The 16,650-nt window shown below is 40.0% G+C and overlaps 1 protein-coding gene across 1 annotated transcript in view; it reads right to left on the bottom strand.

Moving 5' to 3' along the window:
- Window positions 1-16,650, bottom strand: part of thsd7ba (thrombospondin, type I, domain containing 7Ba) — a gene marked incomplete at its 5' end in the record, with an annotated part of 214,769 nt that overhangs the window by 102,413 nt on the left and 95,706 nt on the right. Inside the window, one exon of the mRNA XM_079822385.1 lies at window positions 407-598. Within this exon, the coding sequence (XP_079678511.1) occupies window positions 407-598 (192 nt within the window). The remainder of the gene's footprint in view (window positions 1-406; window positions 599-16,650) is intronic.

Below are 16,650 nucleotides of genomic sequence, written 5' to 3'. Positions count from 1 at the left end.
ATGAGACCCTGTGAACACATTTTTATCACTGCTCCTCTGAAACAAAATTGCTCCTCCACTCACAAAACAAACTGATTAATGGTGTTATGTCACCCTCAGAGTGATATTAAGAGTAAATTGCTTCCCTTGTCAAATCAATATCACGGCATTACATTATCTGTTTGTTTTTTTAAACTTTATAAACATTTTTATTATAATAGATAGGAATGTGCAGTGAGACTGAAACACAGTTGTAATGAAAGAGGTTAGGAAATCACGCATACGGGCCAGACTCCAGGCACCACACCATGTCACATGCACCATTCATTCGAATGCCTCAAAATGATCTTAAATTGAAGAAACATTTGTCAAACATTTATAATAAACATCATCATCACATTTATGTGAAAGATGAAAGTCAACTGACCTTCTCCTGGTAAGCCTAATATGGTCCGCGTGCGGCTTTGTCTGCCCTCTGAGTTTTTACTTGAGCAGCTATGGGAGCAGGAGGACCAATCAGACCATGAGCTGAGCACACAGTCACCTGAACACGCCATCGCACAGGACACCTCTTTAGGGGGCGACTCATCTTCACAGAGCTCCTCAGGAACAAGCTGCCCTGTTCAGTGGAACATGAGACGAGTTGTAATGTCACCATCATTACTTGGTGTTGACAGATATCAAGGGAGGTTATTGTTGTTGTTTCAAAACGTGCACATTTGCCCATATCTTTACTGAATAGAAAAAAAATTATTATACTGGCCATTGTGAACATTGAACATTACAAAATATATTTAATATACAATTTTAGGCAGCCAGACAGACTGGACGGGCGGATGGATGCATTATGTGACACTGAAGAGTAATTGCTGCTAAAATGCAGCTTTGCCATCACAGATAAATATATTTGAAAAATATAATTTAATATAAAATATATTTTAAAATCTATTATAATATAAAACAGTCATTTTAAATTGCAATACTATTTCTGTTTTTACTGTATTTTTCAAAAACATTAATAATCTTACCAACCCCAATATTTGAATGGTACTGTATAGATAAATATCAATAAAAATTGAAAGAAATTGCAATAGGGTGTGATGTGAAAAAAGCAGAAGGGGGATGTTTTTTTTATTTATTCATGAAAATAAAATCACGAACCACAGTAGGTATTTCATGCTGCTGTTAAAGTAACATTTATAGAAAAATTATGAACTTTAATGAAACAATATCGGAAGATTTTGAAAAATCTATATTTTAATACATTTTTGCATTTTAATTAATCAAGTAAGGCAAGATTTTCACTCTTATCCCTTGTCCTTTCCTCATTGGGAAGCGCTCAAACGCTTAATTTCAGTTCATTCTGCGCATCCTGGGTGTTTGTTTTCTTTTTTCCCCTTATTTTACAAAAGAATAACGTTTTGCTGTTATTATACAAATAAAAGAAGACCCTTTACAGTTTCGAATGATGCCTTATCTGTATGACTAATAATGACAGAGCAGTTCTTTCCGCTGTTATGAAAAAAGAAATCCCGAATTTAAAAAAGCCAGAATTAATTTTTTTAGAAATTAATAAAATTTAATTTTAGAACAATGCACTGTGCCACTCGGTCACACTTATTCACAAGCTTCAATATTTCATACAAAATAATCACAACACACTATAGCACAACGTGCTACCAACAACAACAAAAAATAGACTATATGCCTCACATCGCTTGAGTCAGCATGGGAATTCAACTCCATCCTAAAACAGTGGCTCCTGTAGTCCCATTCTAGTTGTAATATTTCTAGGATTTTTTGTGAGGGTCCTGTAAAATACGATGATAAGCTGCTCTGAATCATTTTCATTGGCTAGCTGTAGATTTCATGTTGAAATAAGACTATCATGAGGCATTTTGTCCATCCCCCAGCAAATCACACCCTGTTCTCTATATATGTCATATACTGATTATCTGTGACCATGTTCTCTAGATAATGTCATCGGCCTAGAAAAACTCATACTAGTCAAGCACAAACCCAAGGTACATTTACAAGACAGAAATTCAATGTGTTTTTGCATTGAGGTGGAATAAGCCATTCAATGCAATAGTCAAATAACTCAGCGTTACAAGAGTAAATCATGATTATTATGAGATCCCTATTATAAATGTGCTCATATTCACTGCTTTCATCTTTTTAATGCAATTTTGATGAAGACGAAGTGGTTTTTATCTCCAAATAAGAAATCAACAGTTGTGATTCATCAGCCTTTTTGTGTTCAATCAAAGAAATGGGAAACATGAAAATAGAGGAGGCAATTTAGATTTCATTATGATGAACACCACCAAGTCCTGAACACTAATATTCTGATGACGTTCCAAACCCTCACAACCAAGACTGTCAAAGTCACGACTGCACATCCCATTGTAGAGATAATGCCATCAATTTCTCTCTAAAAATCATCTGCTCTTCGATCTTCAAACAAATGAACCAAAGGAAATATTTGCTTTGTGTGTTGCCACTGATTTTACTAATGACTGCTTGATCAGATGGGCAGAATGTGTTTCCTTTCGCCTGCAGGAAGGAAAAGATTTGAACAGGAAACAGTATTTGAGAGGATGAACCAAAGGCCATTTAATTTATTGGATGCCAGTGAGCTATCAAAAGACAGAAGAGAAAGAGAGCTGGGCTGTCTGCTGAGGTTAGTGAGAGGAAAACTCTCATTTCATGCATGAAAGAGAGACATTAATCCTTCCATTCACTTCTCTAGGATTACACAAAACTTTCCTATAACGATTAAACCCTAAAAAACATCCCCAACAAACAGGCGCACGTCCTTCTTATGCGCCACCATAACGGATCGATTGCCGGAAAAAAAAGAAGCTAAAGCCAGACTGCAAATTTAAAACACTGAATGGGTGAAGAACTTCAGCGGTCATGACGAGGCATCATTATTTCTCTTGAAGCCTGTCATTCACTTTCAAACATGCAGTTGAGCACTAACAACCCAGAGGCAGATTTGTTTTGCCCCTGCTGCAACTGCATCCACGTCAGGAGGCTAAGAATGTGAGATGGGTGATGTTCCTTGATCCAATGAGGCTAGGATGGAAGATATTCCCTAAGGCAAGTCTCCAGCCCTCCATCTCCAACCTTTAGCAACAGGCTTCTTGAGTCATCAAAGCAAAGAGGCTGGCGAGGAGGGACTGTAGGCATGTTCTTGGCAATCAAATTGCTATTGAAAAACACTGCAGGCATCCACGTGACCCAGACTTCAATGAGTTGAAGATAACCGTTGTGTGCACGAGGTGAAGGACCCCTGAGCGTAATTTAAACTGCAGACATAACCGGAAACCTCCATTCATCTACACTGAGGTCTCTACACCATGAAAAGATGGTTTTGAAAAAGTGGTATTTGGTCTATTCTTGACACTGACATCAGGGATCCAAGATATTGGAAGAGATTTATTGACCCCCTGAAATGAGTGCATTAGCATTTCTACAGGCTCCTGCAATGCAGAGAAATATCAAGAAAGAAAGACAGACTACCTGCATGAAATAAATTGTGAGCACTACCATTCAAAAGTTTGGGTTCAGTAAGATTAATGTCTTTTATTCTCACTGAGGCTGTATTTATTTGATCACAAATATTGTTTAACACATTTCTATTAGTAATTTTTACTCCAGTTTTTAGTGTCACATTCTTCAGAAATCATTCTGATATTCTGATTTGGTGCTCAAGAAACATTTCTTATTATTATCAATGTTCAAAACAGGTGTGCTGAATATTTTTGCGGCAACCATGATGCATTTTTATTCAGGATAATTTGATGGACTATTTGGACAATTTAACGCATCCTCGCTAAATAAAAGTAGTAACCCTGTGTTCTGTGTTCTATTTGAGTCTTCTGAAGTATTAAACGGTGTTTAAGTATTCTACTACCTGTCTTTGCCTTCCTGCCTGAGCACACCCGTAACAGAAGATCGGACCAAAACAGCAAGAGGACCTCTCTGGGATGGGTATTCTCCTGGTCCAACTCTCTCCAGAATCCCCAGAAGAAGGCGGTTCAGCGGAGGATCGCCTTTGGGGGATTCGACAAAACGGTCGCTCACTGGAGAGGTATGTAGAGGAATTCTCTGAGCTAGCCTATCTGGTGAACTGAACTTAATGCGGTTTTTCTGATGGGCCTGGACAAGGACACTATTTGGTTCCTGGAACCTGCCTGTTCCTTTTCCCTAGTCGAGACAATCAACCTGGTTTTGTCCCTAAATTGTTCCGAGTTTGAGATAATAGAAGAGGTTCCTATGAATATATGTCTTCCTCGTCCAGTCCCCTCAGAAAAGCTCGCTGCTGTCAGTTCACCCTCAGCCAGTTTCCTCTGCATATCCCTCCAGTGGGTCTGCCGGGAAGGTCCTGCCTGTCCCCAAGCCCAGGAGGAAGAGGAGAGCTGCCGTTAAGCGCCCGTCTCAGGTCGTGACGGCCGCTACCACGGCAGATTCACTGGAGCGGTGGTTGATAGACTTTGGGAGCGATCCTACCGCACTCCTGGATTCCGCTCCAACCCTCCTGGACTCCGCTCCAGCCCTCCTGGACTCCGCTCCAGCACTCCTGGACTCCGCTCCAGCCCTCCTGGACTCCGCTCCAGCACTCCTGGACTCCGCTCCAGCACTCCTGGACTCCGCTTCAGACCTCCTGGACTCCGCTCCAGCACTCCTGGACTCCGCTCCAGCACCCCTGAACTTCCTGGACTCCGCTCCAGCACCCCTGGACTTCCTGGACTCCGTTCCAGGCTTCCACGAGCCCGCTCCAGGCTTCCACGAGCCCGCTCCAGCTCCAGGCTTCGACGAGCCCGCTCCAGGCTTCCACGAGGCCGCTCCAGGCTTCCACGAGGCCGCTCCAGCCTTCCACGAGGCCGCTCCAGCCTTCCACGAGGCCGCTCCAGCCTTCCACGAGGCCGCTCCAGCCTTCCACGAGGCCGCTCCACCTCGCAGGACTGTCCCATTCCACAGGCCCTCCATTTCAGCCCTTAATTCCCCAAAGAAAGTTTGGGGGGGGGGGGGGGGGGGGGGGGGGGGCTATATACCTGTGGGTGGGAGACATGTGGGTGGGGCTCTGGTCCCGCCAAGGCGCCCAAAGACTCCTGTCCTGCCAAGGCGCCCAAAGACTCCTGTCCCGCCAAGGCGCCCAAAGACTCCTGACCCGCCATGGCCGCCCACGGCTCCTGACCCGCCATGGCCGCCCACGGCTCCTGACCCGCCATGGCCGCCCACGGCTCCACCCTTGAGGCACCCCAGCCAGCCAGACCCCAGTGCTCCCGTCCTCAGGACTCCAGGGTGCCCACCCTCCCTCCCTATTTGTGTCTTCTACGGCACGAGGACGCGCCTATCGGGAGGGGGGCATTATGTCACAGTTTCTGTCTGTCTCTGTTGTTTTTTGTACTTCCTGGTTTCAGTTATCACATGTTCCTTTGTCTGAGTTTCCCGCCACTTGTCTGTTTCCTTAGTTACCCTCATCTGTATCACCTGTGCCCCTCGTTAGTTAGTCATCTGTGTTTGTATTTAAGTTCCTCCCATTCCTTCAGTCTCTGTCCGATCTCGTTTGTATACGTTATGTATGGTGTGCTATTGTGTTCTATTGGAGTCTTCTGAAGTATTAAACGGTGTTTAAGTATTCTACTACCTGTCTTTGCCTTCCTGCCTGAGCACACCCGTAACAACATGATAATGACAACACTTTGTTTGTAGTACGTAAGGATTACATTCATACTACACGCATTCATACCATATAGAACTTACTTTTTTAACGGTTGCGAAGTAAGTTAAAATTCAAATTCAAATGTAGTGCCTACTCAATGCGATATCAGACGCAGCTATGGTGTTTCAAATCAAACGAAATAGGTATATGACGGCGAACAGCTATGCTGGCCTATTCAGCTGGGATGACATATTTCCATAAAGTTAGACATAATGTATACTGCAGAACGTCATACACAAACACATTCAGTGTTATAAATGGTGATGAGTGGCAGTAAGTTCACAAAAAGAAAATTATACTAGAAAAATGACAGTTCAAGAGTCAATAACAAAATAAAAATAAAAAAACCAAGCAGCGAATGCTTTCATTTTAACCAACTGCACAGAGCTGTTATTCCAGCCTTCTGAATAATTCACAAACTGTAATACCATAACAGGTGCTTGGCAATTTGAACACCTAACTGTAATAAGTTAAATTGCAGAAAGAATAATGCCAGGTCATATTGCAGGCATCAAATGATTCCAGCTTCCCACCACCCTAAATCAATCCACTTCCCCTCTGTGATATATATCAGAAATAATTGTGAAAGTTTGAAAGGAACACTTTGCCCCAGGAGGACTGGATGAAAATGTGCATGCAGATTGCAGAAATTAACCTTAACAGCCCACACAGAGAGCAAAACGCATGGGAAGGACCACATCTTCCTGGCTGAAATCTCTTTGGCTCACTTGCATTTAAGAGGAAAGGAATAAATAAATAAATAAAAAAGTGCTGCTTGTGAGCACCCCTTAATCTGTGTACAATTTCATGCTATGCCGTTCACAAAGTACAAAACCCTCCACACAAAAATGAAAGTGAGTAGGAGGGAAAGAGATCAAGAGAACAACCCGTGATTCCCCTGCAAGCACAAACACAAAACTATTTTGTACACTATGATAAAAACAACCTTAAATTTAATCCTGCATTCAAGTTTGAACACAGTCATAATGGGAAGTGATAACGAGTAACGCGAGACCTGTTCTCAGAACAGTTCTCAGTGAACATCTCCTGTATGAAAGTTAGGCTGATTTATCATTCATTTTTCAGACAGAGTCAAGGACAAATCCATTCATTAAATAGCTCACAGGGGATTTCAATAAATTAGTTATGTTATAGTCTTTTTACAGTCTCAGAGAGCTGGAATTAATTAGCAAAAAGATACAAGCACTTTAAATCATTCAAGCTCTAACAAAAATACTTTTGTAAAGCTGCTGTGTGTAATTTGTGCACCAACAGGGACGTGGCTAAAAGGTGTCCACGCAACAGAAGATGAGTACAATTAATTTGATCTTAGATTAGACATTCTCTAATTGGCATTGGAACAGAGCTTTAACAATCAAAGCAGAGTAACAATAGCTAAGAGCAATTTTTGTCAAATGAGGCAGCCTGTGCGGTTGTTTTAAAAACTACCAGCATAATTATATCCCGCTTCTTTTTGAATGAAAACTTGCCTTAAAAAAAAAACACATAAAAACAAACATTTAAAAAAATGGGACACAACAAATTGTGTCCTGACCACAGTCTTTCTTCTGTTGAAAATGGAAAAAAATAACTTGCGGCAGAGATGTATCTAATACAAAGGAATTGTTGGGTAGGAGTTTTCATTTCATTAGTGTGTGTTAGCCTGATGAGTTGCGATGTCAGCACTGGAATTTGAAGTTCAGTGTGTTGTGCTATGGTTGTCATTAGTGGAGGATCCTGATATACAGCACTGTTTCCTCCTGCACAGCTCTCACTCGCTGTCCACTCTCCATTCTAATCATATCACAACATAAAATGCATTCAAACGCTCCTGATATAAAACTACAGGCATACAGCAACAAATCTGTTCTATTAAAAACAATTCTACTGTTCAATTCTTAATTCTTGAATGTGATGAGAGCCACAAAGAAAAAAACATGAAAAAAATATTGTTTGTATGTGTCAGTATTTTGTAACCAACTGTTAGCCTACTATAAAGTACAGTAACTCCCAGTCTACTAGTAACTAGAATTTTGCACATTTAAATTCACGTTTTCCTCATATTTACTTTTTTGTGCACACCACATATCCAAATGCCCACCCTAATAGTGCTGCAGGGATGAAACTTTTTTTATGCCAACCCATGAGTTAGTATCACCCTGGTTCCCTCAACAAAAAGCCAATAGGATTTTTCAATTGGCTTTTGGATTATTGCAGAAAATAAGCTCTGTGACCGACAAAAGTATATGAATCTTACACGTTTTGTTCACCAAAATGATGGAAACAACTTTAATGAAATATGAAGCCTATATACAACCATCAGAAGTAAAAAGTAAAAAATAAACTATACACCATGGTTGCATGATTAAAAGTCACGAAAACTCCATAAACTATTCTCAAACATCTGAAAACTATTAAATCAATTTAAAACCCACCAGTTGGAAAGTTTGCAAGAGTGTAAGTATAAGCACAACGTGGCTGTAAAAACAAACTAGTGAGCAGATGAGTTTTTCCTGTTCGCCGTGATGGCGTTTAATGTCCCAGAAACCTCTGTAGTCCCGTTTTGCCACTTGTTACCAACAATGCAGCAATCTATGATTTTCCAAACGACCCATCTTTGGACAAACAGGTAGTCTAGCCCAAAATTCACACCATTGGTTGAGCCAGAAATTGACATGTGGCACTTCTTAGATAAACAGAGCTGAAAGCATCATAAAGTTTTGTATTTTTTGTTGTCTTCGCACATTAAGTAGGAACTGCTTTAATATCAAAGAAATTACCTTGCCTTTAAAGATTATGCGGTTTAGAATTAAGTGACAAGATCTGACTACGCTGTTAAAAATGAAAAAAATTCTTTCCTGTTCCAGCTCAGTCACTCAAACCACTTAGTATTCATTGACACATCAAGAAAACATAAATATTAATGCTGAAAGGTCCATGTAAACACTGAATCCTCATTATCAACAGAGGTGTGTACAAACAGCAGCTGCTTATGCAGCGCAGTATACCAGAGAGAATCATGGAGATAGAGCGGGAATGAAGAACAGGAAACCCACCTGTCAGACCTTTGTATGGGGCAGACCTTACTCTGCATCCTATCTGTCGCATTATATTAATATTTATAGCAGCAACAACTAATGACACTCATAAGAGAATGCTGTACATGACTGAGAGAGTGTAATGCAAAGGAACAACGTAAACAAACACAAAAAGAGAAAATAATGTTCAGACACCAGAAATGTCAAATGTGATATTGAATGTTACCCGTCGAGATATCACAACTATGACATTTAGAGAACGGGAATAAAAAAATAACCCTGGAAGAAATCAGATTGGTGGAACATGTCACCTGACCTCACACAACCTTCTCCTGAGGAAAGTCACAACACAAAGTTCAGGGAGACAGAGGACAGCTGTCATTTAAATACAAACAACAACCTGTATTTGAAATGAAAAGTGACATGTCAGTTTTCTCAATTCTAAATGTGAAGCCACAGATGCAAATTCATGAATATATGTATACATAATATGTATGTATGTACAGTATATATATATATATATATATATATATATATATATATATATATATATATATATATATATATATATGTATACATATGTATATATACGTCTCACGCACACACACACACACACGCTAGAGTAAGGTCCCTTTCTCTGACCCTTAGAACTAAACGGGTATAAATATTCTTTGCTTCTTGTAAAAACGGCACAGCCTCTAAAGGGCATTTCTTTAACCATTAATCGCTTTAGTGAACCAAGACTCCATCTGTCAGTAAGAGATGATTTTGAGAATTGATCAGAATTAGCTCACCTCAGTCTAGATATTGGCAGTACTGATGCACAGGCAGGCAGAAGGTCATTTACCAGATTAGTGTCACCTGCATTGATCAGACACACTGATAACTGGCACTTTGACTGATCACACAGTCAGAAAGAAAACAGATAGTCCAGGATTTCCCACCCTCACCTCTGATCCATTTTAAACAGCAGAACAAGCTCCGCCTGGAGTTATCCAGCCTTGTCATCTCATATGGACTTAAAGACACTTATAATATTTCCGATCCTAATTCTGCCTTTAAGGTAAGGTTAGGTCATTCAATTATTTAAAGTACAAAGCTCAGTAGTGGAGGTTCATTTCTTAAAGGCTTCCTCAAACCTTTGGAGACCGCTTTATGAATTTTCAGAAAGACATGATAACACTCTACAGTAGTGCGGGAGCAGCTCTTGTACTGCCTAGAGGCTGTCTGAGGTCCACAACGTGAAACAACACTGGAACAGTTGGGCGGCTGTCAGCCTCATTCTAACATAATAAAGACACTGATGAAAACCCATCTGTGTCCCACACATGCCTCATTGGGGTTTATGCCATACACACATGACTGCCAAAACCACTTTTTGACCAAACCATATGAAAAACCTAAACCATATTAAGAAATATGATGATACTCAATAGCTGTAAGCATGTAAAGAAGCATTCTGTTAAACAACTGCATAATAAGTTAGACTTTTTTTTCTAGTAAAATACATAAACATTCTTATTTTTTTTTTAAAAACTTAAACTTAAAAGTAAAACGTTTTACTTAAGTAAAATATATGTAGTGATTATATGTTTATAAATGTGCGTGTGTATAGACATGTTTTTCTATTACGGTGGGGACTTGCACACACACAGCCTCATGGAGACTTGAGTTTTTTTGAAAATGTAAAAATGCAGAACGTTTTGTGTGATGGGTAGGGTTAGTGTAAGGGGATAGAATATACAGTTTGTACAGTAAAAAAAACATTATGTCTATGGAGAATCCCCACAAAGATAGTAAACCAGACAAGCTTGTGTGTGTGTGTGTGTGTGTGTGTGTGTGTATGCTGCGATAATGCCATGTTGTAATTACTGTGAATAAAGCTCTGTATGCCTTCAAATCGCTTTCGTGGTGGTACTTTGATTTCAGACACCAAACGGTCAAGTTGACACTGCTTCAAGATCTTAAATCTGCAGTGGTCAGGTGGTACAGTGGCCATGTGTTACAAGTCATAGCTCTCAGAAAATTACGTGTCAGTTGCATTTCTGTGGGCCTTGTCGCCAGAGGTCAGAGGAAAATGACCAGACCGTTTCTATCTGATAGAAAGGCACATGAACTTAAATAATCACTCGTTGCAACTGACTTCAGAAAAGCATCTCTGAGCGCACAACACGTCGAACCTTGAAGCAGATGGGCTACAGCAGCTGAAGACCACATCGGTGCCACTCCTGTCAGCTAAGAAAAGGAAACAAGCTACAATTTGCATGGAATCACCAAAATTGACAATAGAAGACCGTAAAAACGTTGCCTGGTCTGAGGAGTTGATTTCTGCTGCAACCTTCAGATGGGAGGGTCAGAATTTGAAAGCATGGATCCATCCTGCCTTGTGTGTATTTGTATATATATATATATATATATATATATATATATATATATATATATATATATATATATATATATATATATATATATATATATATATATATATATATATATATATATATATATATATATATAACATGATGAAAACATGATGGCTTAATCACAAACTTGAAAACATGATGGCTTAATGGAATGATGCCTAGTGTTAAATAGACCATATTTCAATTGTGGCAGCTTTTGTAGATTTACATCATAATTTCTTCATACAGATGCACTAAAATATAAGTGGCCATTAACTATAGAGTTTAAGCTCTAAACCTCATTATCATCTAACATAACAATGAAGGAAACTGAATGATTTGCCATGAAATAGGCACTCTTCTGTATAGATGGATTTAAGAGAGAGTACCGGTAGCTGTAATTTTCCCCCAACCACCCAAACACAGCTGCCAGTCATACTCGTATCATAAAAAGTTAAGTGGAAAAATGTGGGGTGTGCGTCTAGCCTGCATTAGAACAGGCTGAGTGAGGAATGCCTGAAAAGCAGAATGCCTGTGTGGGGAAACTATAAATGGATCTCAGCTCCTGGTCCTTCCTGAATTATTAATATATGGGTGTTTATCGTTGGAAACTCACTCTCAAATATATATTATCACAATGGCATGAGTTCCCCTTCTAAATTGCTCCTTCAGACTGCCCATTGTTATCATTGCCCTTTCAGAGTTTAAATTTTAAGTTTAACCTTTATTTGAAAGCTTGAGCATTCAATTTTGGGATGGAATTAAGGTCAGAGCACAGAAACCATCAGTGTGATACAGTGTTTTGTGGTAACCCGCAGTGAAACTGCATCCATGCACTCAATCATGTCAGCTAACTTGCAACACTCATAATTTAGCGCTGTGCAACACTGGCCTGACACATCACTAAGTGACAGCCAAGAAGCTATACAAAGTGAAAACCATGTGCACCGCCTCCCCCACTAAAAGAGCAATCAGTGCTGGCTTGCCCACGGGCACACGCCGACATCTGTGATGCAGATGACTCTTACTGATGCTGCAAGGGTCAATGCTCCAGTAAGTCAAACAGAGCTGTTAGTCTAACTAATGTGTTTCCTGCTGAAAAGAATATCGCACTGTAGCTGCTCTTTTTTGGATAACGGTGTCCCAATCAAGTGTCTTCACTTGCGACTGTCTTAAGTATCCTTAAATCCTATTTGGGGATTTGTTTGATGAAATATGTCTGCAAAGCAATTAAGCAATTCTGCATGTCTGTAATGTAACGTTTTTGCACAGGACAAGCCATGTCCGTAAAAACCAATCAGGATTGCAGTAGTTTTGCTGCTTAATATGTTTGTGGAAATTTGGGATTCTTTGATAAATAGAAGGTTTAAAAATTAGAAAATTTAAATTTTTAAATTTAAATTTATTAGTAAAAATTAAATAAAATCTAACAGACCCTGAACTTTTAAGTGGTAGTGTACATTAGGGGTGTAACGGTTCTCGGTAAAAAAAATCGAACCGTACTGTTCTCCACTCACTCACATTCATTCAGAATGCACTTGCACCGTGGTTAATCTCAAATCTGACGACGCAAATATAATATGGATTGTTCAAAATGACAATGCGTAAAACAGACAGACCGCTAATGTATGTTTCTGTTGATGGAAATGCATTCTGGCTTCCGAATAAGTTACAACAGCGATGATCAAAAAACAGTGGACAAAACAGTCACTTTTTGTAAACTTGGTTCGATGTGAGTGCCGTCTGCTCGAACATGACCAGTCATTTACGCCAGTCAACCCGGGTGTTGGTGAGATCTGAACAGCACACGTTGCAACCCGTGTTTAAACTTAACTCACTTGCCTGTGTTTTTAAGCCTTGCAAAGTCACGCGCTGAGAGAAGATTTGTGAGCAGTAATACAAAGTGCGCACACAGAAAGCTGTGTATCAGACAGCACCCAAATATTGAGCTCTATTTCAAATCTTGCCCTTGAACAGACAAATTCACACAAAAATTATGTCAACATGCCCGTCTTGGTGAGTATCCTAACAAACATAGTTGGTTAGGTCTTAAAGGTCCCATGGCATGGATTTTTGTATTATTTTATAATGTTTCCTGAGGTGTACTTATATTGTTAGTATGGTTTTTACAAAAAAAAATGTCATAATTTAGAAATAAAAGGCATTTTTTCTATACTGATATTAGCCCTCTGGCTTGAATGCTCTGTTTCAAGGGGCGTGTCTGCTGTGAGACTTCAGTGAAAACGCCCACTGTTGTGATTGGCTGAATGGCATTTGAAATGAGTATTAGATTATGTGGCGGAGGGGGCGTAGTTAAGCGTGGTCTGCAGACTGCAAGGCAAGTGTAACCCAGGTTACTAGTGGTTAGGGACTGAGAAATAAATAAATCTTTGAATTAAACCAAGTATAAAGAGACTGAAACAATAAATTATGATGTAATTCATTTTACTAATTATATTATATATATATATATAAATAAATATTGAAGGTTTCAAAATTCTTTAATGATATTCTCACACTACGAAGTATCCAATGAGATCGCGTCTGACGTCACTAAATCTCCGCCGTCGCGGGATCATTATATCCTGCACGTTCGAGATCTTTCTCTGTTCTCCATAACCTCTGATGAAAACGGATGTTTCTCGCCATCCCGGGAGATTCAGTGCTTTGAAGTCAGAGAAAAGTAATGTAAGGATGATTTATAAGTCTCTAAATTAATTGTATATTATGTAGAGATTAGTGTGAAACAAGCAGAAGTGCGATGTTTACTCGTATGTCCGTGTCATTCCAAATGAATGTTAATGACGTGTTTTAGGACTAGTTTAAGCTAATGTGACGTGATATACATGTATATCTCTAACAAAAAGGGTTCAGAGAGAAGCAGATTGTCTGGAAAGTGACATTTGGAACGTGAATGCTCTGGAAAATTCCTGTTGGACATTGTACATGTGATGAATGAGTTTCCTTGGTGAGTTTAGGCCTTCTTTATTTTCAGTGTACTACAAAGTCATATTGAGTTCATCAAATTTATTGTTATTGGTGTAATATTGATGGTGATTACAGCTTTAAGTGTATATTTAAAGCAGAAAAGACACTGTACATATGTTATATGAAAAGTTAAGGTGCAGTTGTGTTAACTGAAAAGTGCACAAAGAGAAATTGTTATACAAATTGATGTAATATACACGTGGATATTATTTGATGTTTTATTAGAAATTGGGTTCAAACTTGTGTGCTTTCAAACAGTAATGTGTGCTTTTATAGCATCAGTTATTAATGTCCTTGTGGCCTTGTGTGTTCAAGGCCAGGTTTTTTTTCTTCCTGTGATGTCTGTTTGAGTTTGTGGAGCCAGCAGCTGAATGTTGCCTGATCTGGATGTGGATTGATCGAAGTGTGAATCCTTCTGATTCGTCTCAACTCCTTCCTGCACTTTCTGTATGCATCTTGGTGGGGTTGGACTGGCGGGCCACCTGTAGAGTGAATCCTTGAAACTTCTTGTGAACTTAAACGTTTGGTCATCGAACGGTAGGAGCGGAATTGCACAACTAACTGTTTTTTTTTCCTCGTCCTCACCCTGGATCAACTGCAAAGACTGTGAATTACATTACATCACATTCAAGGACTTTTGAATTGAGCTGAACTGAATTCATGGACTGATTTTTTATTTTTTTATTTTATTTTATTCATATCTTTCCCTGCATTTAAATTACATCAACTGTTTTGTGTTCAATACAGCTAAATCTTTCTCTTACTAAACCCTTGATCGTCTGAGTTTGTTCACTCTTGTTGCACCATCTCTCTCAGTGGTCAAACCTAGTCTTCTGAGCGCATTGGTCCAGTTGTCGAGTCGAAATAAAAATTTACATCTCAGGTGTGGGTTACATAAGTGGCGAGCCAGCCAGGAGAGAGATTGGTCTGCAGCAATAGTGACAATAGCAATAGTTAGAAGAGTTGAGTTTAATTGAATAACACATTGAACAAAATATTGACAGCATGGATGTTGTAGAGAGAGAGAATGTAAATGTTGCAAATGCTGTGATAGTCAGCGGCCTAACATTAACCGAAGCAGATCAGGACTTGGAAACGTGGCTGTTGAGATATGGTATTATTAGTCGAAACCTCCTCATTGACGATCCAAACTCTGAATTTCACCGCCATGCCATTATAGAGTTTACTGATAGCTCTGCTATGAAGACATTAGTGCCCCTACTCCCAGTAACGATGGTTAGTACGTCAAACCCAGATACCACTTTCAAAGTGCGTGCCTTAAGCTATGTCTACCCTCATGTAGCTAGTGACAGTGCCACTAAGGGGTATTTAGAAGGACTGCAAGTTATTGCTAGTGCTAGTGGAAAGTCAATTGAAGAAGTGCTCCAGGAGGAGTTAAAGAGAATGAAAGCTGGCAGTTTCCTTGCAGAGCCCAAAACTACTTCAGTTGGAAGAGTTGAATATCGAAATGCAGCAGACTCTCAAATGCATGATGGCAGCACAACCAGCTCACTGGATGGACAGTGGTCCCCAGCCAGATTACAGAGAGTTACAACTGAACAAGTTGCCCCACCCTCATTAGAAAATTCACCATTTAGTGGAATCGAATCACAAAACCTGTCCAAGGAAAGACCTAGCAGTAGAACTAGCCATCCTACAGCTACAACGGTACCCCATCCAGCACTTACAATGGACATGATTGATCCTCCTAGTGTGCAAAAAGTGGTAGTGGAACACATTGTCAGAACAAATGACACTCCTGCATCACAACCTGCTTCTTTTCGTCTCAGGTCCTTCTCTGGGAAAGTTCCTAGACCAGTCAACGAACCAGACTTTGACACTTGGCGAGTGAGTGTTCAATTTCTTTTGGATGACCCCTCCATTTCCGACCTGTCCCGCACAAGGAGGATACTTGATAGTCTGCTCCCTCCTGCATCTGATGTCATTAAGCATGTGAGTCCTCAGTCTTCACCTTCAGTGTACTTGGAATTGTTAGAATCTGTCTACGGATCAGTGGAGGATGGCGATGAGCTGTTGGCAAAATTTATGACAATGCTAAAGAATCCAGGGGAGAAACCCTCTAGCTATCTGCACCGGTTGCATGTTATGTTGAGCACAACTGTAAGGAGAGGTGGCATTGCAGAGGGTGAGCAAAACCGTTGTCTGGTAAGGCAATTCTGCCGTGGGTGTTGGGATAATGGATTAATTGCTAGTCTGCAGCTAGAGAAGAAAAAGACCAACTCACCTTCCTTTGCAGAGCTGGTAGTGTCCATTCGCACGGAGGAAGACAGGCAAACCTCGAAAGAAGACCGAATGAGAAATCATTTTGGATTGAACAAACACAGCAATGTCCCCAAATTGAGAACTGTTACTCATCAAGCATCAGCATACACCCATGATTCAGTTGGCAGAACAGCTGAAGAGGTGAATACCATGAGAGCTCAGATATCTGAAATTCATGCACAGGTTGCTGCTATGCAAACCTCAACGTACCAGAGGTGCCAGCCTG

The sequence above is a fragment of the Gobio gobio genome (assembly GCF_949357685.1).
Source record: "Gobio gobio genome assembly, chromosome: 7".
In the NCBI taxonomy this organism is placed as follows: domain Eukaryota; kingdom Metazoa; phylum Chordata; class Actinopteri; order Cypriniformes; family Gobionidae; genus Gobio; species Gobio gobio.
This window is presented reverse-complemented; position numbering and strand designations above follow the sequence as displayed.